Source organism: Nicotiana tabacum, chromosome 17, assembly GCF_000715075.1.
Source record: "Nicotiana tabacum cultivar K326 chromosome 17, ASM71507v2, whole genome shotgun sequence".
Taxonomy (NCBI): Eukaryota; Viridiplantae; Streptophyta; class Magnoliopsida; order Solanales; family Solanaceae; genus Nicotiana; species Nicotiana tabacum.
This window is the reverse complement of record NC_134096.1, coordinates 70,519,605-70,544,801: the sequence shown is the minus strand read 5'-3', so window position 1 is coordinate 70,544,801 and position 25,197 is coordinate 70,519,605. Positions and strand designations below refer to the sequence as shown.

The 25,197-nt window shown below is 38.0% G+C and overlaps 3 protein-coding genes across 6 annotated transcripts; 1 reads left to right on the top strand and 2 right to left on the bottom strand.

Annotated features, from left to right (window-relative positions):
- Window positions 1-151: 151 nt before the first annotated feature.
- LOC107829072 (uncharacterized) lies at window positions 152-3,988 on the bottom strand. Of its 4 annotated transcripts, none has more exons than XM_016656502.2 (3): window positions 3,681-3,988; window positions 2,357-2,449; window positions 152-1,650 (listed from the first exon to the last, which is right to left on the bottom strand). In XM_016656502.2, exon 3 carries the CDS (start codon window positions 1,631-1,633, stop codon window positions 419-421), a length of 1,215 nt encoding a protein of 404 aa, XP_016511988.1. In that variant the 5' UTR covers window positions 1,634-1,650; window positions 2,357-2,449; window positions 3,681-3,988; the 3' UTR covers window positions 152-418. The 4 variants fall into 4 exon arrangements, with proteins under 4 accessions (XP_016511988.1, XP_016511986.1, XP_016511989.1 ...); XM_016656500.2 differs by having other exon boundaries at window positions 152-1,743; window positions 3,681-3,987; XM_016656503.2 differs by lacking the exon at window positions 2,357-2,449.
- A 4,513-nt stretch (window positions 3,989-8,501) lies between these two features.
- On the top strand, window positions 8,502-11,198 carry LOC107829071 (small ribosomal subunit protein uS19-like). The gene is made up of 4 exons (XM_016656498.2): window positions 8,502-8,641; window positions 8,713-8,861; window positions 9,488-9,545; window positions 10,676-11,198. Exons 1-4 carry the CDS (start codon window positions 8,639-8,641, stop codon window positions 10,922-10,924), a joined length of 459 nt encoding a protein of 152 aa, XP_016511984.1. The 5' UTR covers window positions 8,502-8,638; the 3' UTR covers window positions 10,925-11,198.
- Window positions 11,199-11,836: 638 nt separating this feature from the next.
- Window positions 11,837-13,962, bottom strand: LOC107829076 (putative pectinesterase/pectinesterase inhibitor 46). The gene is made up of 2 exons (XM_016656508.2): window positions 12,904-13,962; window positions 11,837-12,782 (listed from the first exon to the last, which is right to left on the bottom strand). Exons 1-2 carry the CDS (start codon window positions 13,943-13,945, stop codon window positions 12,103-12,105), a joined length of 1,722 nt encoding a protein of 573 aa, XP_016511994.1. The 5' UTR covers window positions 13,946-13,962; the 3' UTR covers window positions 11,837-12,102.
- Between the last annotated feature and the right edge of the window lie 11,235 nt (window positions 13,963-25,197).

The window sequence follows — 25,197 nt, the reverse complement described above, 5'->3', positions numbered from 1 at the left end:
TTGTACAATTAATCATCATGTAAAAAAGTTATACAAGATACAATATCTTTCCTTTCGTTTTAACAATATTTAAATTGATTAAACAATGTAATATACATTTTAATTATAAAGAATAAACCTTTTATTTTACTTTAAATGACATGAGTATATATCCAAAAGTGTGTCATATTTTATACCATAATTTTCAAAAGTCTTTCTTTTTTTCTTAAACTTCACGTAGTCAAACACCTTCATATAAATATTCAAATGACCACCCCAACGGCTTCGAAGTATCATAATCTACTTTTACTTGGGATGATCTTCATGCAATCAAACACCAAGAATGTGACAGCAAGTGGTTCAAAAACTAAGCTTCTGATAGCAAATGGTGCTAAAACAAGAAAACTGAAGAGGTATGAGACAGCATATGGTGCGAGGACTAAGCTACTTTAGTTTTTGAAGATGATCCCTTTGACATTGAAATCTGGCGAATTTCACGCAAATGAAAACTGTACTCTTTGAACATAAGTTCGCCCTGGTAGGCAGCCTGCAGTTCAGGAACTTTTGCTTCATATCTAGTAACATACTTCTGTAAGAAGTCCTTTTCCCTAATCATTAATATAGTGGATAGCTTGCCAGCTTCTGGAACAATGCCTCTTGACCACAAAACTTGCATCACAGAACACCTTGGAATAACCCTCCTCTTCAGGCTACGCAATAGAAAAGCCGGTCTTTGTGACAAGTGTGACGGGCTCAAATGTAGTCTATCAACATAGAATGCCACAAGTGACCTGATATTCTCCTCAGTATAAAACATGCAAGTCGGCTGTGATCTGAAAATATTAAGGATCTCCTCATCTGAAAAGCCCGCACTTCTGTAGGTTTCCAATTTCCTTTCCAGATTGGAGTGACTAACTTTCGACATTGTGGTAAAAGCTATCCTAAATGCTGGAGAAGTAACATCAAACCCCATTTCCTTGAGCCTCAAGCCAACCACACTCATTTTTTGGGGATTTATGGTCAAGATAATTGGAGATTTGAAAATAAACTCTGAAACTTGAGAATCAGGAATACCAATTTGGTGCAATACCTGTACAGTCTGCTTCCAATTATGAGAGATCTTTCGACTAAGGATTTGTGGACTTCGTCTGACGGCATCCATTGCTTGCACTTTACTACCCATGAAAGTCTTCAGGGAATCAAAGGATGGAGTCAGTAGTTTCCTTATGCTACTGAGGAGTATGTTGGGGTTATAACAGATAATCTTGCTGCATTCATCTTCAGAAAAGCCAATTGATTGCAAGAACTTCAACTTGGGCTTTAGGGTTTTGTCCACCTTCGATGCTAATAAACAAGGGCGCATTCTAACTATTTTCTTCACTTGGGTTGCAGAAAACCCATGGTTTTGGAAGAAGTCAACTACAGCTGAAACTTCTGAACATGCATGAGTGTCTAATTGGACTGTTTTTGCTTCACTAATGATGGTTTCTTTTGATAAACCATGCGACTTCCTGCGACACAAGCTAATGAGTGACTTGCTCTCGTCATTTGTGATGTTGCTGCTACAGCTAGTTGACACAAACTGCACGAAGACGCTGCTTTTCCTGATCTTTGTACACAAGTGTCTTTGGCATTTATACAGAGATTGAAGCATTTTAAGAGAAGGGAGCCCTGTAAAGGAGATGTGTCAATGCCAAGATTATGCCTCAAGAACCACAAGTTATTAGCCTGAGAATGCTAACAAAAACTTGGAACCTAAACAGCCTGTTCGCCAACAAGAGTGTGTGTTAGTGAAAGAATAGGACAATGAAATTCAACATTGGTAATAAATACTAATAATGGAAATCATCCAAAATTCAGGAAAAGTTAATACTCCCCAAAAATTTATCATATTGTCAGATAAACTTCTTAAAATCTACAGACGCATAAGAAGTAGGGATAGGCGTTCATGCAGATCAGCTTGGATATGAAAAGTTTGGTTTGGAATTTCGGTTTTTGGATTTAAGAAATTACAATCCAAATTGATTTGTCTAGCTTAATTATTATATTTAGAAATATGAACACACTCATAGGTGAAGCCGGGGATTTTGTAGCCTCTACCTCTCCTCTCCCCCTCATTCCTTTTTGAGAGTAGATTCTCCACTGATAACACCCCGTGCTCGTATATTGTATTTATTATTTTCCCTTTTTTTTTTTTGAGAAGTGGTGCTCGTATATGAAATTCCAGTCAATCACGGCATCTATTCATTCTTTCTTCTGTTTTCTTTATCCTCTATCTATTTTTTCTTTCCCCTTATATTTCTTATCAATTCTGTACTTTTAGATCATATTTACCTTATTAATACACTAAGAATAATAATCTCTTAAATACGTTCACCTCAAGCCTTAAGTCATACACCTTGCCTTGTGCTTTTGTTTTTCATAACATGCTGCAAACCTAAGCGTCCAATCACGAGCAATTTCACATATTCTGAACCAAAAGAACAAAATAAAGTAAAAGAGGGAGTGTTAGTCTACTGCATGCTTCCACAGACTAAAGAATAATAAGCACTTTTTTTATAACCGAGAATTTCCCAAGGGCCGGTGGCTCTCGGTTTGAAACTTGTAGATAGTAAGCCCATCCCTCTACCCTTCTCACGTAAATATCAGGTTTTTGTTTGTGGCACAATTTGAACTCATGACCGCGCATAACCCACAGATCAAGCAATGCACTCTTATCATTAGACCAAAACCCTGGGGCAAACACTATTTCTGTTGTGAATCTTCTCTCTAGTATAATCCCACTCTTCACATTTCAATAGGGAATTTTCCATCTTAGAAGTGTTGTAACTCCTCTCTGAGTTGAAGTCATTGACTATAGGGTTTTACTTAATTCAGAACACACTTGATGGATGGTGTGATCTATCATAATATCAAATATTTTAAGGAAAGTGAGCTGTTGATACATTAGCTCATAGCTGAGCTAAGTCCTCCGGTCGGAAAGTGGTTGTAATCTATAGAACTTCTAGTGCTCTGCCTCAATGGAATAAGAACCTTATTTTCTCTATTCAGATTCTTAAAACTCCCAAGTCCCATCATTTATCACCCAAATAAGTAATAAGCTTATCTAGCCTCTCACATACATCTAAACTAAGCTTCAAACATACTTTGTTGAGCTTATTATCCAACTATGCCATCCATTTACAAATATGCAGCTCCAACAACAGGAATCTTTCTAACGCACTATACTCCTGGCCCCTTCCAAAAACGTAACAATCATCCTATTGGGAAGCAATGTTTCCTATTAGCAAACAAATACTATAAGTTTACCATTAAAAGTAGTTCCATTTTCCTACACCAACTACATACCATGTAACTCATTAGATGATTTGAAAACATCTTTTCCTAGAATATTGGTCTCTGAACGTTTCTGTTTTGCCTCTCCTCTGGGTTTTTGAGAACCTTACTAGCACTTCCCAAATAGGCTGACAGCAGTAAAAGGGTTGCTCAATAAACGGAATTTGGATAAAATGAAAAATAAAATAAGAAAAAAACAGTTAAATTATGCTCGAGAACCAGATAAACACCAAATTATAGCACATAATTCCTGTTGTTTCCTCCATTATGTAAATCCAATTTACAAAAACTTGAACAATTTCCCAAGTTTCGAATTTTTACAGCTGAAAAAAATAAATTACATAGGATGAGTGAAAATTACATACCTGCAATGTAAACAACTCCAGTGATTAGTGAGAGTAGCGGACGAGTGAGAAGCGGTGCCTATGTTGCGGTCGAAGACCAAATATTCAATTTTAGCATTCTGATCCTTTCGAATTTTACAAACTGCTACTTTGCCCCGAAGTTCAGATGTATGGCAAACTGCGCTTATATTACCATTTTATCTTTTGTTTAACTAGGGGTGTTCAAGGGGGCAAGTGCACCAAAAAATTGCATATATCTCAACAGTGGTGTTGAATTTTTTTTCTTTTGTCCCGGTTTGCTCCATGGGCAATCTTCAAGTAATGGGGTAAAAGGGAAAAGTTCAAGACTACCAACTTTCAAGGCCATTCTAGTAAATCGCCCTAAGTGCACATATAGCCATTTGAAGGACCATTATTTAGATATAGAGAAATTACAAAACATTTGATATTTAGGGTGTGTTTGGTACGAAGTAAAATATTTTTCATGAAAAATATAAAAATATTTTTCATGAAAATAAGTGGTTTTATCACTTATTTTTCTGGAAAATAAGTAGTTTTATCACTTATTTTTCCATGTTTGGTTGGTGTGAAAAAACTTTTTCGAAAAATATTTTCTAGTGTTTGTTTAGAGAGTATAAAATATTTTTTATGCTACTTTCCTTACCCCCTTCCCCCAAATTCTCATGTTTCTTATGCTCCCCCACCCCCACCCAAAAAAAACCTAAATACCCAACATTTTCAGGACTCTATTTTCTTCAAGAATTTAATTATTCTTTTAAAAATTCACACAAAATCAGAAGAGACTACATGCTGCTTTACTTTTTCACTCAAAAATAACGTTAAAATTAGTACTATATGACTAAAAACAATATACTCTTTTTTTGGTTGAAAAAGAACGTACTTTTTCTACAACATGAAAAAAAAGTATTCATTTTATTAAAATGAAAGAAAATATTTTTTCTAAATCATGAACAGAAAATACTCATTTTGTTGAAATGAAAGAAAATACTTTTTACTAAATCATTTTGTTGAAATGAAAGAAAATACGTTTTCTATATCATAAAAAGAAAGTGTTATTTTTATAAATGAAAGACGATACTTTTTTCTACATCATTTTGTTGAAATGAAAGAAAATACTTTTTCTACAACATGAACAGAAAGTACGTTTTTGTTGAAATAAAAGAAGATAGTTTTTACTATCATTTTGTTGAAATAAAAAAAAAAAATTTAAACATCATGAAATGAAAGTACTTTTTTTTGTTGAAATGTAAGAAGATACTTTTTACTACATCATTTCGTTGAAATGAAAGAAAATACTTTTTCAATATCATGAAAAGAAAATATTTTTTTTGTTGAAATGAAAGAAGATGTTTTTTACTATATCATATTACTGAAATAAAAGAAATTACTTTTTCAACATCATGAAAATAAAGTAATTTTTTGTTGAAATGAAAAAGATACTTTTTACTACATCATTTTGTTGAAATGAAATAAAATACTTTTTCCACATCATAAAAAAAAGTACCTTTTTTGTTGAAATGAAACAAAATATATTTTTTATATCATGAAAAAAATACTCATTTTGTTGAAATGAAAAAATAAAGTATTGTATCTACAACATGAAAAGAAAGTATTCTTAATAATAATTCTATTTAGGGTGGGGGTAGAGCAGGGGTTTCGGGAGGGTGGGTGGGTGTGGTGGGGGTAGGTGGGGGTAGGGTGGGATAGGTATGGGGGGTGATGGGGATGGGAAATAGGGTGGGGAAGGTTGAACAAGAGTTTTGGAAAATGTTTTCCCTTCTCTTGATAGGGGAAATATTTTCCTTCAATTGGAGGAAATGAGTTAATGAGAAAAATATTTTTCAAAATATTTAAGTCAACCAAACATGGAAAAATTGAAAAATATTTTTCGAAAAATATTTTCCTTCGTATCAAACACACCCTCAATCGTATGAGAATCAACTTTAGGCCCTACATGACTGAGTTGACAAAGTTTCAAATATATGGGTCTAATTGGGCTTGTCAAATCTTAATATCAAGACTCATATATGTCTTCAATGAAATTCAACTTAGAGCCCAACTTCACTATTGGAGTGCGTGATCATTTCATCTAAAAGTTTAAGTTATTAAAGTTAACATACTTTTATTTGTTTAATTATATCTTTAACACGACCTCTCACATGGGGTTTGATTTTATTTATTTATTAAGCCAAGCATGTCGATTTTTTCTATACGTAATAGCAGTGAGACTCGAAACCATAACTTCTGTCTGTTCTGGTATATGTCACTCGAAACCAGAACCTCTATGTCTGTTCTGGTATCATATTGAAGTGTGCAATCATATCACCTAAAAACTTAAACTACTTGATAAAGTACATTTTTATTTACTAACCCCATCATTTTTTCCATATTTCTTTTTATGAAAATAAGTCTTCTCCGCGCCTTTTTATTTCAACCTTTCCTTTCATGTTCTCAACTTCTAAATTTGCTTCTCTTATGTTACTTGAAGAATCATTCTAAAAGATTGAAAGATCGCAGGTTTCCTTTTTATACTTTTCTTCTTTCCGAAGGAGAAGGGCCTATAACCATTCTTAAATAGCACGTGTAAAATCAACTACCTAGTGCAAGTTCTAAAAATTAAAAATTCGAATCAAACCAACATGCTCTTTGATTTGGTTTGATTTTATTTTAATTAAAAATAATAATATGTGATTTGGTTCGGTATTTAAAAAATAAAAATAAAAATAAAAAGCAAACTGACTATATACATATACATACACGTAAATTTATAAATTTTTATGGTCATAAATAATTATTATTTTAGAAATCTTACTTTATACTATGTTTTTAGCCGTAATAAAGCTGTATATACATATTCAAGTTATTTTCTTTAGTTTTATAGTCTTCTAAATCAAATGAGTGGTTCATTTATTGTTTTAATCGTTAATGTTAGGTAGATTTGAAAAGAATATATGAATGTAAGATTGTTATTTGATTAGTGAATAATTATCAATTTTCGTTATGAAAATTTTCAAATATAGATGTTTCAATAGACAATAGGTTAATCAATTTATTTGATTCCTTCTAAACGTATACCGACATATGAAAATTAGTATTTTTTGCTCCAGTATACTAAATGAAATGAATATATATTTTTTATGTGGAAACAGTCTAAATATATCGAAACAAAAAAGAAAACGACTCTATATGATTTTGTTTGTTTAATTAATTTTATTTTGTAGTGTTGCTATCCGATTTTTTCTTCAAACTCTTGGCTACTAACTGCACAGTAAAAAGGCATTTAAGTGTAGGGGTGTAAATGGACCGAGTTGGTTCGAGTTTATCAAAATCAAACCAAACCAACTATATCGGTTTGGATTGGTTCGATTTTGTCAGGATTTTTGGATTTTTTGGCTATATGAATATTATATTAGTCTTACTTTGTTAAAGTTATAGATAAAATTTTGATAAGTGAATATATATTTACTAGAAATTGAAAAAAATTGAAAACATATGATCTATTAAAATATTCGTATGAGAGTATTTTTTTTTAGTAACACATGATAGTTATTTCTTAGTCCCCAAATAATTATTTTTCGTCGATGTACGCCTTCAAGATTAACCTAATTTAATAATTAAATATAAAATCAATTTGATACCTAAATAATGATACGTTCTATTAAATTTTAAATTATCAGAATACCACTTCAAAATTGAAAACGATATAAGAAATCTTGACATATGAATATGAAAGAACGATGAGATGATTGACGCATTTGAATAATACTCGATAAGAAAGTGATACAACCCATTATTTAAAGTAAATAAAATAAGTGCACTTTATAGTTCTATTAAGTATTACATCCCAAACCCAATCGAATTTTTTAATCGATTTGATTTAATTTTTCAATTTGATGCGATTTTTCGGTTCAGATCCTGTTCAGGTGGATGAACTCGGTGTCACGCTTGGTCTATTCTATCTCTAGTTTCCACAATGTATTACCTCCATTGAGGTATTTGGGATCATCTGTAATCACTTTTTATATTGGATAATTTGTGTTGTGGCTCAAAGAAATACTTGTACATGAATCTTTTAGGACCCGTTTGGCCATAGATTTTGCTAAAATAAAATTGAATTTTATTTGACAAACATATGTTTGATCATAGATTTTTTCTACATTTTGGCAAAATTCCAAATCCCAAAAAGCTGGTTTTGGGCCAAAATATCACTATTATATTTTTTAAAAATTGCCCCAAACTTTTGTATTTTATAAAAGAGCCCATAATTTATTATTTTGTAATAATGTTGCGTCGTCTTCTCGGTCACCTGATAGTGTATCATGTAGTTCATTATAAAAATGATAATTTTGTATCAAATTTATTTATGTTCAGGACTATGGTTTGCGATAATATAATGAATGTTATTGATAATGGTATTGTTGGATATTTGTGATAGTTTTTAGAACTTGTGGGTATAAGTCATGTTTCATGTTTTTCCAAAATAAATTTGAGAAATATGTTTTGAAAACTGATGTCCAAACACATTTTCATCTTCAAATCAAACTTCATCCAATTTAAATTTTTCAGAACAAATTTGGGAATCTATGGCCAAACGCTAGCTTAGTGACTATAATGACTTACTATTACATATGTATACTTGAGCAAAAATGATAATTATACTTTAAAATTATATTTCTTTCTTTGTCAGATCGAAACTTTGTTTAAAATACAGAAGATTGAAATAAAAGTCGAATTAATTCCAAATAAATTCTGGCGTTTATATGGGCTATTGACCCATTAAGAGGTAACACATGGGGCCAGTTTCTGAAGCCCAGCCCATGAAAATACTCGAACCCTACACCCATCCTTATATATGGCTCTCACTACTCAGTAACTTATCTTTCATCATCTTTCCCTCAAAACCCTAGCCGCAGTCACTTCCGTAGGTGCTTACTTCACTGCTAGTTCAATTCCAAGCCATGGTAATTGATTTTCTCTCGAAATGTGTTTTCTTATTTCGATGTTTCTGGTTTTAACAGTTTTTTTTCTGTAGGCGGACGTTGAAGGTGCTGATGTTGCGGCCGGACAGCCTAAGAAGAGAACGTTTAAGAAGTTCAGTTACAGAGGAGTGGATCTGGATGCTCTTCTTGACATGTCTACCGATGAGCTCGTTAAGCTCTTCCCTGCTCGTCCTCGCAGAAGGTACCTTTTTTTTACGAATGTATATTTATTAAATTGTTATTAATTTGTTTAGTATGAGCTTGTTTAATTGTCGAATTATAAGCCGCTGAACTTTAATTCAATGTAAATCTGTTCTTTACCCTAAGAAAACACGGTCTTGGGCGCTGTTTAATGACAGGACTCATACTTGTACAATTTTTGTAACAAGAGTATTTCTAAAAACTACAAAAAGTTCAGCAATCATAAGTTTCTATATTGGAATTTTTACAGTAAGAAAAAATTAAGACAGTTGAAACTTGTGGTGTTGACATCCCATGACATCTATGTGGTATATCCATATTAAGACTTTTGATGCTTATGGTCTTAAACATGCTACTATGTCATATGTGTGTCTATAAAGGCTGTAAAAGTCTTTCACTAAGGGTAAAATAAGAAGGTTAAGTTAAATCGTTTTTGAGTTTAGGTAGAGGTTACTCGCAAATAGGGTCACATAAATTGGAATTGCCTGAGTGCTTGCAAGATGTCGAAGAAGCAGCAATTTTACTCTCCAAATGTATAAGTTTTCCCCCATGTATAAGCTCATATTTTTGAAGATGGAGAGGTGTTTCATATGTGAAAAAACTCATCTTGATTTGTAATTGTGTTAGGTTCCAGAGGGGTTTGAAGAGGAAGCCAATGGCTTTGATCAAGAAGCTGCGTAAGGCGGTAAGATCAGTTTACCAATTAGCTTTCTCTGAAATGGGAATTATTTATTTGATGCTCAATATCAACTATTTCTATAGTAAAGAATTACAGGGAACATGCTCCTAATGCAAAAACTAATATTTGTTTTGAATGTTAAGCATGAGTTTGGTTTTCATTACCTCAGTAACAGCCAGGTCCAATTTATTTAGTTTATTCCAGTGAATTTGGAGAAAATTGTATTACTGGAACTGCAGAGTGCTTGACGCTTTATAGAATTTAGCGCATGTGTTTAAATACCACTGAAATGGGAAATCGAGATACAAGATGAAAAATATTAGTATAATGATTGATTTAAATTTATTTGTGCTTTTTATGCGTAACATACTGATGGTAACTGAGTAGTCTAGAATTTAGGCGCCTAAGGCCGAGCGCTTCCCTCGTGAACAAGAGGTGGCGTGGTATACCACAGAGTGAGGTTTTTATTTGTGGCACACAATGTGTGTAGGCGCACAATAATTGTTTGGGGACTCCCTGGCCACTTTGCTGCATCAACTTGCTGCCAAAGTGAGGGGAATGCCCTATATTATTCCATAGTTGCTGTCTTTTTTCTGCCGCTATAGTTTCAATTTATAGTTTTAACACTTTCGTTTGCAGAGTTTAAAATGACACAATACTATAATTTTTTTGATGAGAGTCACAATACTATATGTTGACTTGATTTGAGGATTATTACTATCAAATGTGGTGTTAACACTTGGGTGACAATCACATGAGTTGGGAGTGCATGCTTGCTAAAGTAGAATTTACCAGAACTAGGTATCATGACCTTGACTTTTGATTTATTCCTTGTGTTTTCTTCTTTTCCTGTTTGCAATAGATCCGGAAGTTCTACTTGTCAATAGTTTTTGGGGGAGGGGGGAAGGGCTTTTGATGTTCAATTCCTATTCATCAGAAGTCACTTTCCTCAGGCAACCACCTCTTCCTACAGAAAGAAACAGGATTTAATGCTTGCACTCAATGTTTAATGGTTGGCAAGTTTGGCTTCGCTGTAACATTTGGATTTTGATGTAGCATTTGATAGGTTTTGGCACTAATTGGGTATTTAGGACCATGTTTTCTTTTTATTGATACATCTAAACGTGTTCATGCAGAAACGCGAGGCTCCACCAGGTGAGAAGCCAGAGGTTGTCAGAACACATTTGAGGAACATGATTATTGTACCTGAGATGATTGGAAGCGTTATTGGAATCTACAATGGGAAAACATTCAATCAAATTGAGGTCAAGCCTGAAATGATTAGCCACTATTTAGCTGAGTTCTCAATCTCATACAAGCCTGTCAAGCACGGTAGGCCCGGTATTGGTGCTACTCACTCTTCAAGGTTCATTCCATTGAAGTAGTCTAAAAAAGGTTCATTCCATTGAAGTGATTCAGCCAGAGGTTGTCGTTATGGTTTCTAGTAATACTAGTACTTTATTTTACTGCAATTTTGATGAGAACAATGGATGTTGATCCGTGATTAGTCTTGAGACTGTAATTTGCTGATACATTGCAACAGACCAGTTATTTGTGCTTATCTAGAGGTTTGTTCCATTTGATTTTTATAATATTTATGTTCAGTTAGATACAATGTGGATTTTGAAGTGTTAAAATCCTCCTACTGGCATTCTGTAATGGATGGCGTGGCTCTTTCCATTTCCTGCTCAGTTATGCAATACTGTTAAAAAGGAATATACTGGAAGGCCAGTCTTTAGCAACTAAAAATGATAAAGTGAAATATTGCTTTTAGATAGTTCACATGCTTTCTAATTTATTAGAGTCTCAATTTGATTTGGATTTTAAAAACATATTGGTTAGGCTTTGAGTTATATATTTTCTCCTGCAAGTTAAACTGTGAACTCTGCTAGATTCAATATTTAGTGGTATATCGTTTCAGGATACATTTGGGCCTATATATAGGTCACATAGTGGTTTCTGCGGTTAACTCGTTTACTTGCGTAGCTCCAGCCTATTTCCTATTGAACTGAAACTGTGGTAGACATTAGTGTTTTGCATGTTTCCAGCTCTAAGAGTGCCATTGGAAGACGACGCCGTAAACCCTTCTAACTTTACAGAGTTTCCCTTTGCTATTCCAATTCAAAATAATGTGTTTGACAAAAAATGCTTTTTCTACTTGTACTTTGATTAAAATAAAACTCTTGTGCTGGCACTGGGAATCACAGGACTGAATTTGTCGCATCTCACAGGTAATTATGTTCATTGAAAATCATGGTTAAGAATGCCTTTAACTAAACGTGAAGTCCAGCAAAAGAAAAAAATTTCCCTTGAAAATTGAGTACAAATCAACCAACGTTTAGAGATAAGAAGCAGCAGTTTAGGGGTTCTAACGTGTATAACGTACTCTTAGGCTCTTTGGGCTCCAAAAGCAGTACCAAACCAACCACCCCCCAAAATAAAAAATAAAAAAAGGAAAACCCCTCTCCCCTCAGTATAAATAAAGTGAAACAGAAAACAAAATCAACCTTATTGGAGAGAAGAAAAGAATAAAGATGTCGACTCCACCGTAGCTTTATCTCACTCAGATATCCTTCTTGAAGCTGACTCCAGTAGATGGGAGCCATTTGTCACCCTGAATAAATTTCTGAACAGAAAACTTGCTAGCTTCTTTACTAGTAATATTCAATTTCAATCCTTTCCAGTTGACTCTATTTTTAGTCACAGCCCCAGGTCCGAAGTTTTTATATTCAGCGTAGAAAATAGTATCTGGTGCTGTAGTACCCACCCAAGGCAACCACCCTGTAGGATCAATAAAGCTGGCCATTGTTGTAGACGTAATAACGGTTGTGGAATAGTTTTTCCATGGCCTACCCAAGAAAGTACGGACTCCGGTGAGATTTGCTGAGGGCCAAATTGTGCAATTCTGAATAGAAATGCCAGTGTTTTGATTTGGGTCGATCTTGCCTTGAGCTGTGACGGTATTCATTTGGCCAGGCATTGGTTTCCTAGGAAGTATGTGGCAGTTTTGAAAAACAACTGCTGAGTTACCAAATATGAAGTCCACTGTTCCATAAATACTGCATTCTCTGTAGAATTGGCGATTGGAGTGTGAGTATAGCGTGTCTTGGTAAGCATCGAATTTGCAGCGGTAAAAGACAGAGAGATCAGCAGTTGACATTAGAGCCACGGCTTGATGCTTGGCTGCACCTGCTGTGTTGCGGAAACCCATGTCACGAGCTATGAATCCCTTGCCAAACACAGCTGTGTAAGAAGAAAAATGGAAGAAGCATTAGAAGTTTAGAGCATGCATGTATATTGCTTAGGATTTAAAAATTTGTAGGAACCACTATTTGTCTGATGCAAAATTGGAACAACGACTTACCAAAAGTTGCAGTTTGGAAAGTGGGAGTGCCATCTACAAAGTTGAGAGAGCCAGAGACAGTGGTAGCATCCATACCATCACCAATCATCATAACATTCCATTTCTTCTTCTCAACTATAACATTCTCCACATAAACTCCCTTCTTCACATAAATCACAAACCTTTTGTTACTCTTCTCAGGCACTGCCTCAAGAGCATCACTGATATTAATAAAGTTCCCAGAGCCATCTTTAGCTACCACAACGTCCACTTTGATCAAACTTTTTCCTTTTGAAGATTGAAGCAATTTCCTATCTTTTGAAGCCATCCAGCTAGGAAAATCTCCATCAAAATTCATCAAACGACGTCTCCCAATTCGACCCATACGATCAATGGAGTCCGCTGAATCCTGGATTGATTGATCCATGATATCAACAATGGACAAGCTGTTACTAGTATGTTGACCCGAATTCTTAAGTTTATTGGAAGCCGTATCAGAAGCATAAGTAATATCCCCAAAACCATCAATGCATGTTTGCTGGTATGTTCCAGCTGCACTTAGCTTTGTCTTGAGGTCAGAAAACCCGTCGAATAACGACTTGCTTGGGATAGAAAGAGATTCATTGAGGCTGTCTAGTGCAAGTGAAAGAAGTTCATGACAATTTCCTAAGGTCTTAACAGCCATAGGATCAGAAATATTTTTCACTTGTGGCATATTGAAGAACTCATCCGAAGCTTTAGAGAGCTCGTTGATAGCAACTTGGACAGATAATTTGTAAATATCTTGAGGTTTAAGGTTGTCTGATTTGGCTAGAGGACCAAGGCTGTTGTAACATGATTGAGGGTATAACGTTACGTCACAAACAGCTTTAATTGCTGTGGAAAAAGACTTGGATTGACTGCCTGATGAATTTCCATTATTTTTGGCGTACGTTATACCAACAACAGCAGCCACAATACAACCAACAAGAACTATGGAAGAAATGGCAATAATGCTGATTTTCTTCACTGTTTTTTTGCTAGAAGCCACACTTTCTTGATCATTTGCAATAGGAAGGGCCATTTTTTGCTCAGTACTTTTTTTTTCTCCCCTTCTCCTTTTTTTGTTTTCCCTTGATGGGAATTGGGAAGGCATGTCTTTATATAGGACGGGTTATATGTTTTACGTGCAAGGCATAAATGTTAGGGAGTTAATAGTTATGAAGAAGAGTCTATTGAAACGAATGTGCTAGTCATGTCTTTATTATGGACCAGTTCAGTACTAGCTATGAATGTCAAGGTGTAGCATACCTATAAAGAAAGCAAGGAGACTTATGCTTGGTGAGGTGGGATTGGGGAGGGGTTTAATTGAAAGTGGCTAATAAAAAATGTAAGAACTAAAAAGCAGAATGTACAAGAACAAGGGTACTGTTAAACAAATATAGAATACTGTTAAACAAATATATAAGCGGGAAAACCTTAGGGGAAAATATATAAATATATAGATGCATTTGTTATTGTTACAAACCAAGTTGTAGTGGACTTTGAGGTAGCCGTATTGTGGTTTCCCATAATAGCAAATACAGATACTATTTCATCTAGATACTATTTCAATTAGAGCTGAAAATTCTGAAAAAAAATAGAGTTGAATATGACCAAATCCAAGAGGATTCTTTGTTTCATTGATTACTTGTTCGTTCTTTTTTAATTTTAAAAAAAAATAAAGTAAGAAGAAAGAAAGAAAAAAAGGATCGATAGAACAAATGTTGTTAGTTGTTTGCAGTAATTTTCGAGACACGTTCGAATTCCGAATTCTATAAAGAGTAACACATTTACCATAATTGATTTTTTTTTTCTCTCAAAAGAAACTACTAAACTTTCCATGTTTTACTTTTTCCTTTCTTGGAAAAAAGATTATGAACTCCCATAAATTAAAACTCATTCCTACTCAGTCGTTATTAGTATCCACTATGTACACATTTAAAGTTAGAAATTCTTATGGACTGGAGGTATAGAAGTCAGCTAGTGGTCTTAATATCCTTGACATTTTAACCTGGAATTGAGAGCTGTTGTGTGCAAACTCTTATGGAACTTATGCCAAGAGAAAAACAGACTATTGGTGGAAAGCAGTCTTCTTGGATGGTGATAAAAAAGATTCTAAATATTTAGAAAAAGCTGGTTATATGGCAGCCGGAAATGCAAGGATATTCTATTAGAATGATCTACATATGTGTATAACGTCAAATCCGAGTTTATCCTACGTGTAATTAATCGAGGTTGGAACATGATGAACCGAAGGTCGTCATTGTAACATCGAGATAAGAAGTAAAGCCAGGTTATCGAGCTCAAGATTCAGGGATCGATCAATATCGAGCTCGAATCAATATCGAGCTATGATATGAAATAGTGTTATCGAGCTCAAGAGCCAGAGACCGATCAATACCGAGCCCGAGTCAATATCGAGCTCGAGTCAATATCGAGCTAGAGTCAATATCGAGCTCGAGATCCGGAGATCGACCAATACCAAGACCGACCAAGATCGATCTAAGAGACATAGAGCCGTTGCAGCCGCACTTAGGGAGAGAATCTCGGCGGAAATTAAGGAAAAGCTAATTAACTAATCTATCATGGGATCCCCATTATGTATTTTTATTATATCCAAAGTACGATTTTTCCACTATATTAAGAGTGGGTATCATTTCTGTAAGAGGAGAGATCCAGAGAAGCGTACATTGATACACTCTCATATTCAGAAATTATTGAGATTTACACACATATAGTAAAGATTCTCCATTTTTGGGCTTTGAACATTGATTCATCTTGCTTGTTTATAAATCATTCTCTACTCAATTTGATTTGTATTTCATTCATTTATACGGTCACTATTCGATATATTTCTACTTACTTTTCCGATTTATACCAAGTTATACCACGTATCCTTAGAACTACGTATAAATTCAACTCTTATCCTTAGAACTACGTATAAATTCAACTCTATCCTTTTTTTGGGTAAACAGTTTGGCGGCTACCGTGGGGCTAAGGATAACAGTGGTTGTTTGGTACGAATCTCTGCAAAACACATCATTTTACACTTACTCATGGAAGTATCTTTGATTACAGGTTAAAAATGATGAACTCTCAATTAATGGCCATACCTATCGACAACGAAGCTGGCCTTCAAGATGAGAACAACAACCTGACGACTGGGGATGAAAGGCCACCAGTCGATCCCGTTGGAGTTCGAGCCATAGATCCGATTGACGATAATTTGCATGTGGCCATCGAGGCGAACCAGCGTTCCGACCCCGAAAAAAGCATTCATGGTAAAACTCGATATGCAGTTCGAAATACCCAAAATGTTGGAGAAGACGGGATCAACCTGTGTATGATTTTCGAAATGTTGCAAGCTCAGCAGGTAGCGATAGCTCAGTTACTGAGCCAAACCCAGGCACCGAGCAGGGCCGAGCCCGGTCCACCCCGAGAAGTCACCCACGAAACGGGGCCAGGTGTTGTAAGATTAAATGAACAAGAATCGGGGACTAATCTCTAAATTATTAAGGTGTTAGAGGAACTGACAAAACGAATTGAGTCAGGAAAAAAGAGGATTGAAGCAAACGACAAGAAAGTAGAGATTTGTAACTCCAGGGTTGATCATATCCCGGGGGCACCACCGATATTGAAGGGCTTGGATTCCAAAAAATTCGTACAAAAGCCATCTCCCCAAGCGCGGCTCCTAAACCGATCCCAAAGAAGTTTCGCATGCCCGAAATTCCTAAATATAATGGAACGACCGACCCCAGCGAACATGTCACCTCTTACACATGTGCCATAAAGGGAACGATCTAGAAGATGACGAGATCGAATCCATACTACTTAAGAAGTTCGAGGAAACCTTGTCAAATGGGGCAATGATATGGTATCATCATTTACCATCTAGCTATATCGATTCTTTTGCTATGCTTGCATATTCTTTCGTAAAAGCACACGCTGGAGCCATAAAGGTCGAGACCAGGAAGCCAGACCTTTTCAAGGTAAGGTAAAAGGACAACGAGATGCTAAGAGAGTTCGTATGTCGTTTCCAAATGGAACGAATGGATCTACTACCGGTCACTGACGATTGGGTTGTACAAGCTTTCACTCAAGGACTAAACGAGGGGAGCTCGATGGCTTCATGATAGTTGAAGCAGAATTTGATCGAGTACCCGACTATTACTTGGGCCGATGTACACAATCGATATCAATCGAAGATCAGAGTTGAAGACGTCCAGTTGGGTTCTGGGTCCGTTATTAAAAGGGACATCTACCGAGAACCAAGGTCAAATAAGGATCGATATCGGCCATATAACGGAGATCGTAGGGGTAGCGAACCTGCGCGCAACTCCGTACGAGGCGAAATGAGAAGTGATCGAGGTCAAGGGTCTCGGGGGCTGATGAATAGAAATGGGTTCGACAGGCATACTGGACCTAAGGAAGCACCACAGTTATCAGAATATAACTTCAACATTGATGCATCCGCCATCGTGTCGGCTATCGGACGCATCAAAGGTACTAAGTGGCCTCAACCTCTGCAGTCCGATCCAACTCAGAGAAATCCCAATCAAATGTGCAAGTATCATGGCACCCATGGCCACAAAACCAAAGACTGCAGGTAATTGAGAGAGGAGGTAGCCCGGTTATTCAATGAAGGGCACCTTCGAGAATATTTAAGTGACCGGCCAAAAACCATTTCAAAAACAGAGATTTCAATAGACAAAACGAACAAAAAGAGCCACAGCACATCATCCATATGATCATCGGAGGGATTGACGTTCCCCAGGGACCGATGTTTAAACGCACTAAGTTGTCTATTGTAAGAGAAAAGCGATCTTGGACTAAGGATTACACACCTAAAGGAACCTTGTCCTTTAGTGACGAAGACGCGGAAGGAATCATGAAACCCCATACGATGCACTGTTAATATCTGTACTTATGAATAAAACTCAAGTTAAACGTGTGTTAACTGATCCAGGTATTTCGGCCAACATCATTCGATCAAGGGTCGTAGAGCAACTCGGTCTACATGACCAGGTCGTACCCGTGACCCTGGTACTGAACGAATTTAATATGGCATGTGAAACTACTAAGGGAGAGATAATCTTGCCAGTAAACATGCCCGGGACCATCTAGGAAACGAAGTTCCATGTATTCGAGGGCAATATGAGATATAACGCCCTATTCGGGAGGCCATGGATCCACAACATGAGAGCAGTACCCTCGACCCTTCACCAGGTTCTGAAAATCCCAACATCGGAGGGAATCAAAATGGTCTATAGGGAGCAACCATCCGCAAAAGAAATGTTTGCTGTCGATTAAGTGATTCCGATATCCTCACTATCATCGACAAAGGGATCGAATTCGAAGGAGGAACAAGACACCAAATAGCAATCACAAATGTCAGCCTCGACCCAACTAGAAAAACATGAGACTGATGAAGATGATGATTATGGGATTCCTCGATCCTTCGTAGTCCCCGATGATTTCGATGCTACCCAATCAACGGTCGAAGAACTGGAGCAAATCTCACTAATCAAACATCTGCCCAAGCAAAAGGTATACCTGGGCACGGGGTTAGATCCCGAGCTCAGGGAAAAGCTTATTCAATTTCTTATAGCTAACATGAACTGTTTTGCTTGGTCCCATCTTTACATGACAGGAATCCCACCGGAAATAACCACTCATAAACTGAGTTTGGATCTGAAATTCCATCCGGTAAAGCAAAAAAGAAGGCCCCAGTCCGAGGTCAAACATGCATTCATCAAGGACGAGGTAATCAAACTTCTTAAAATAGGATCAATTCGAGAATAAAATACCCCGAATGGCTAACAAATGTGGTGGTGGTCCCTAAAAGGGGAAACAAACTTAGAATGTCTATAGATTATAAAGACCTGAATAAAGCATGCCCTAAGGATTCCTTTCCTTTGCCTAGTATCGATCGTATGATCGATGCCATGGCCGGCCACGAGATTCTCAATTTTCTCGATGCCTACTCCGGGTACAACTAGATAGAGATGAACCCAGAAGATCAAGAAAAGACCTCGTTCATCACTAAGTACGGTACCTACTGTTATAACGTAATGCCATTCGGTCTAAAAAATGCTGGTGCAACTTATCAACGCCTAGTAAACCGAATGTTCGAAAAACAAATAGGTAAATCAATGGAAATTTATATTGATGACATGTTAGTTAAGTTCCTGCGGGTAGAGGACTATTTAAAGCATTTGCAGGAAACTTTTGACGTATATAAAGAAGTATAATATGAAGCTCAACCCCGAGAAATGTACATTCGGGGTTGGCTCGGGCAAATTTCTTGGTTTCATGGTGTCCAATAGAGGAATCGAGATCAACTCCAATAAAATCAAAGCTATCGAGGACATCACAGTAGTCGACAATGTAAAGGTCGTGCAAAGGTTAACGGGGAGAATAGCCGCCCTGGGACGATTTATTTCGAGATCATCAGATAGAAGACACCGATATTTCTCACTGCTTAAGAAGAAAAACAACTTTGCATGGACTCAGGAATGCCAACAGGCTTTGGAAGAACTGAAGCGTATTTATCGAGCCCTCCGCTGCTTCATACCCTAAAAGTGGACAAGCAGCTTTACATGTACTTAGCTGTATCAGAGATAGCGGTAAGTGGAGTTCTGGTTCGAGAAGAACGAGGTACACAATTCCCTGTTTATTATGTCAATCGGACCTTAGGCGAGGCCGAAACTAGATATCCACACTTAGAAAAATTAGCGCTTGCTTTAATAAGCGCCTCTAAGAAATTAAAACCATATTTCCAATCTCATCTGATACATGTTATAACAACTTATCCTCTTCGAAACATTTTGTGCAAACCTGAGCTTTTGGGTCAATTGACCAAATGGGCCATAGAAATCGGTGGGTACGATATCGAGTATCGACCCCGAACCGCTATCAAATCCCAAATCTTGGCGGACTTCATGGCTGACTTTTTGCCAGCCCTCATGCCCGAGATTCAAAGAGAGCTACTTATAAAATTGGGTACCTCTTCGGGAGCCTAGACCCTTTTTATGGACCGTGCCTCGAATACGAAGGGGTCCGGATTAGGCATTGTACTAAACTCACACATAGGTAATGTAATTAGACAGTCTATCAGAACTAAAAAATTGACTAACAATGAGGCCGAGTATGAGGCCATGATTGCAGAACTCGAACTAGATAGAAGCTTGGGAGCGGAGATCATAGAGGCTAAGTGTGATTCCCTCCTTGTGGTAAACCAAGTTAACAGGACTTTTGAAGTCCGAGAAAATCGAATGCAAAGGTACTTGGATAAATTACAGGCGACTCTACATCAATTTAAAGAATGAACTTTGCAACATGTACCCCGAGAACATAACAGTGAGGCCGACGCTCTTGCGAACTTAGGTTCATCGGTCGAAGATGACGAACTCAACTCGGGTACTGTCGTACAACTCACAAAATCGGTGATCGAAGAAGGTCACGCCAAGATAAATTCCACAAGTCTAACCTGGGATTGGAGAAACAAATATATAGAGTACTTCAAGAACGGGAAGCTTCCATCAGATCTAAAGAAATCGAGAGCCTTGCGCACAAAGGCATCACAGTTCACCCTATCCGAAGATAGAACGCTATTTAGAAGGACTTTCGATGGACCATTAGCAATATGTTTGGGACCAGGAGATACCGATTACATACTACGGGAAATTCACGAGGGCACTTGTGGAAACCATTTTGGTGCCGATTCGCTGGTCCACAAAGCGATCAGAGCAAGGTATTATTGGACCGATATGGGCAAAGATGCGAAGGAGTTCGTTCAAAAATGCGACAAATGCCAAAGACATGCGCCCATGATTCACCAACCCAGGGAGCTACTCCGCTCTATCCTATCTCCATGGCCTTTCATGAAATGAGGGATGGACATTGTCGACCCCCTTCCATCGGCCCCAGGTAAAGCTCAGTTTATTTTGTTTATGACTGATTATTTCTCTAAATGGGTTGAAGCACAAGCTTTCGAGAAAGTCAGAAAAAAGAAGTGATAGACTTCATTTGGGACCACATCATATGTCGATTAGGGATGCCAACCGAGATTGTATGTGATAATGGAAAACAATTCATTGGCAGCAAAGTAACTAAATTTCTCGAGGATCACAAGATCAAAAGGATCCTATCAACACCTTATCATCCCAGCGGGAACGGACAAGCCGAATCAACCAACAAAACCATCATCCAAAATCTTAAGAAGAGATTGACCGAAACCAAAGTAAAATGGAGAGAAATATTACCCTAGGTCCTATGGGCATATCGCACAACATCGAAGGAGTCGAATACAACAAAGGAGTCAAATAATGAAACCATGAACACGAGCCTAGAGTCATTGGACGAAAACGAGAGGCCGCTCTCATCCGATTGGCTGCCCAAAAACAACGGATCGAGAGATACTACAATCGAAGGACCAATCTTCGACATTTTAAAGTTGGGGACTTGGTGCTAAGGAAAGTCACCCTTAACACCTGAAATCCGAATGAAGGGAAACTAGGTCCGAATTGGGAAGGACCATATCAGGTTCTCAAAATCGTCGGAAAAGGTTCCTACAAGTTCGGCATGATAAACGGCAAACAACTATCGAGTAATTGGAATGTGTCACACCTAAAACGATACTTCTGCTAAGGTATGACCCTCCCATGTTCATTTGTATTTCGGAATTAACCCTTACAGGTGTTCGATCAGGAACATGGATGGATTATTCAACTCGAAGCCTTTAGGTCTGAAAGCACGCGTTGCACTCTTTTTCCCTTAGACCGGTTTTGTCCCAAATGGGTTTTTCGGCGAGGTTTTTAATGAGGCAACCATTGATCGTGCTAACTTAGAATAATTCAACTGTATCTGAGGCCTCTTTATAATCAACCTCGAATACTGGGGGGCATTACCCTCAAATATATGAAGTTCGATTATCAAGTTTGATCCAAGAAAGTTACTTCATGGCAACAAGGTCTCGATAGGAAAAATTATAAGGGCCAAATGGTCAAACGAACCATGCCCGTGTAGTTTGCTCGAGCCCTGGCACAAAACATGAACACATGTATAATGACTTATAAAGAGAAATTTCTTCTTTACCGATATCTCATATCTAAGAAAGATTCTTCCATTTCGTGATCTATTATGTAAGAAGGCTTAAGGGCCGATCATCACCGAAGTTTGAAAAATTACCCCATAAATTGGGGACTGCTAACCGAAAAATCAATGAGACCAAGCTCCTACATTAGTTTGAGTTCAAGCGAACACTCACTCGACCATTAAGCCTAAGAACTACTCTTATTTCAAGTTCGATCAAACACTCACTCGACCATAAAGCCTAAGGGATACACTTACTTCGAGTTCGAGCAAACACTCACTCGACCATAAAAGCCTAATGGCTGTTTTCATTTCGAGTTCGAGCAAACACTCACTCGGTCGTAAAGCCTAAGGGCTACACTTACTTCGAGTTCGAGCAAACACTCACTCGACCATTAAGCCTAAGGGCTACTCTTATTTTGAGTTCGAGCAAACACTCACTCGACCATTAAGCCTAAGGGCTACTCTTACTTCGAGTTCGAGAAAACACTCACTCGACCATTAAGCCTAAGGGCTACTCTTATTTCGAGTTCAAGCAAACACTCACTCGACCGTTAAGCCTAAGGGCTACTTTTATTTCGAGTTCGAGCAAACACTCACTCGACTATTAAGCCTAAGGGCTACACTTACTTTGAGTTCGATCAAACACTCACTCGACCATAAAAGCCTAAGGGTTGTTTTCATTTCGAGTTCGAGCAAACACTCCCTCGATCATAAAGCCTAAGGGCTATACTTACTTTGAGTTCGAGAAAACACTCACTCGACCATTAAGCATAAGGGCTACTCTTACTTCGAGTTCGAGCAAACACTCACTCGATCATAAAGCCTAAGGGTTACACTTACTTCGAGTTCGAGCAAACACTCACTCGACCATTAAGCCTAAGGGCTTCTCTTACTTCGAGTTCGAGCAAACACTCACTCGACCATTAAGCCTAAGGGCTACTTTTATTTTGAGTTCGACCAAACGCTCACTCGACCAGAAAGCCTAAGGGCTACTCTTACTTGGAGTTCGAGCAAACACTCACTCGACCATAAAGCCCTAAGGGCCACTCTTATTTCGAGTTCGAGCAAACACTCACTCGACCGTTAAGCCTAAGGGCTACTCTTATTTTGAGTTCGGGCAAACACTCACTCGACCATTAAGCCTAAAGGCTACTCTTACTTCGAGTTCGAGCAAACACTCACTCGACCATTAATCCTAAGGGCTACTCTTATTTTGATCGAACAAACACTCACTCGACCATTAAGCCTAAGGGTTGTTTTTTCACTTCGAATCTGAGAAATCATTCTCACCCAACCACAAAGCCCAATAACCACATTGATTCAAGTTCGAACTACTACCCCGAACCGGGAACTACGTGTCAAGCTTAAAAAAGGCTACTCTGCGTCAAGTTTGAGCAAACCATTTTCATTTGGCATATATCTATCAAGCCTAAGGGCCACCTCAGTTCAAGTTCGACGATTCACTCGGGGACTACCTATAAGAAACAGTCGAGCGCAGTACCTACTATTGGTCCTTACTATCTCAATCTTGGACCTTCGAATAAGTATTCAATGCTAAGGCACTTTCGAACAAGTTTACAAAGGGCGAAAGATTCAGAAGCTATGAAAAGAAGAAAGTTTTTATATTCATGTCAAAATCATTTACAAAGGCAAGACGACCCGATCAAAATTTCTTTACGGAAGACCGAAATGGTCTTATAACAAACACAAAAAATACCAAAAGGACTTAGTCCTCTTTAGGATCAACATCTTCACCCTCGAGGCCTCCCTCGCTCTCAGAACCGCTTGTACTCCCGGTATCATCATCATCGGGAAAGGCTAACACTCTGGCTTTGGCTTCGAGCTCTTTTGCATTCTTGATATCAGCTGAAAGATTGAACCCACGAGTATGGATCTCCTCTAGAGTCTCCCTACGAGATTGGCATTTAGCATACTCGACAACCTAATTTGCTCGAACTTGAGCAGCCTCAGCAACCTCTTTTGCTCGAACCTGAGCGGCTTCAGCATCGTACCGGTAAACAACCACCATTGCATCAACATTAGCCATGGCTATTTCGGCCTCCAATTTGGCTGCTAACAGTTTCGAGGCCAATCTACCTCGATTAGAAGTCACTAGGCCCAACCGAGACTGGAACTCCTCGATATCCTTGGCTTGCACCAAGGTTCTCTCTTTCGAGCTTCAGAGTTGGGCCTCGACCAAGGCCAGTTGAGCCCGTGCAGCCTCCTTTTCAATAGCAAGGCAGTCCATGTTCTTTTTCTACTCCTCGGCCCCCGCTTTCACTACATCCACCTCGACGCGAAGCTGTCCAACCATATCTAGCTTTTGCTGAACCTGCGATACCGAACTATTAGCCTTCATGCCCAAATCAGTGTCATTAACTTCAAAGACTCTTTTTACCTGCTCGGACAAATTGGTTTGTTCTTTCTGAGTTACTTCTAGCTTGGCTCGAAGTCCTCTTGATTCTCCTTCCCTCTGCTCACTAAGAAGCTTGAAGGTATCTCTCTCCTCAGTAATCCCTCGAATTTCGGCATCGAACCGGCTTAGCTCCCCTCGGGATCGGAAAAACGCCTAGTGATAGAGCGCAGAAGCCTACAAAAAATAAAAAGGGAGTTATACAAAAGAAGAAAAATACAAGTATGAAAGTTGGCAAAGAGAAATCGAACTTACCCGATTCAGGGCCTGCTGAGCTTCATTGAATATACGAGGAGTCTCCGCTTTGTCCGAGCCCTTCTTCGAAGCCTCTAAGTCGCGCGGACCGGTAGCATCTTCTACTCCAAGAAAATAACCATGGAAAGGATCTTCCCCTCCATGAGCTCCCTCCCCATGATAAACCTACACAGCTTGGGCGTCATGTATCATAGACTGGGAAAATGAAGGAAAAGAAGGGGAATCGCCGACCTCTATTCCCCCGATTATGTCTTTCGAGGTACCGCCTCTATCTCGGGGAATTTCGAACTCGACTTCTGCACCATCATCAACCGCTTCTTCGACGGATTCGTTGCCCCGAGGTAAAACATCCTCGATTCCCGTTTGCTTGAGAACTCGGTTCGAAGTCTTCTCCTCGATCTTATCAGACCTAGGTAAAGCAGAATCAGTCCGCACCGGTCCCAAAGATTTACAAATATTGGTGCCAGCCCGTGCACGGGCTACCAGTCCAGAGCTACCTTCTTCTTCTTCTTCTTCTTCTTCTTCTTCTT

Bases quoted from the DNA above. Each gene is read 5' to 3' on its own strand.
- LOC107829072 (XM_016656502.2), bottom strand. From the start codon at position 1,633: ATGCTTCAATCTCTGTATAAATGCCAAAGACACTTGTGTACAAAGATC.
- LOC107829071 (XM_016656498.2), top strand. The intron at 8,862-9,487 runs GTACCTTTTTTT...TAATTGTGTTAG, and splicing joins CCTGCTCGTCCTCGCAGAAG to GTTCCAGAGGGGTTTGAAGA. The intron at 9,546-10,675 runs GTAAGATCAGTT...GTGTTCATGCAG, and splicing joins TCAAGAAGCTGCGTAAGGCG to AAACGCGAGGCTCCACCAGG.
- LOC107829076 (XM_016656508.2), bottom strand. From the start codon at position 13,945: ATGGCCCTTCCTATTGCAAATGATCAAGAAAGTGTGGCTTCTAGCAAA. The intron at 12,783-12,903 runs GTAAGTCGTTGT...CTTCTTACACAG, and splicing joins TTTCCAAACTGCAACTTTTG to CTGTGTTTGGCAAGGGATTC.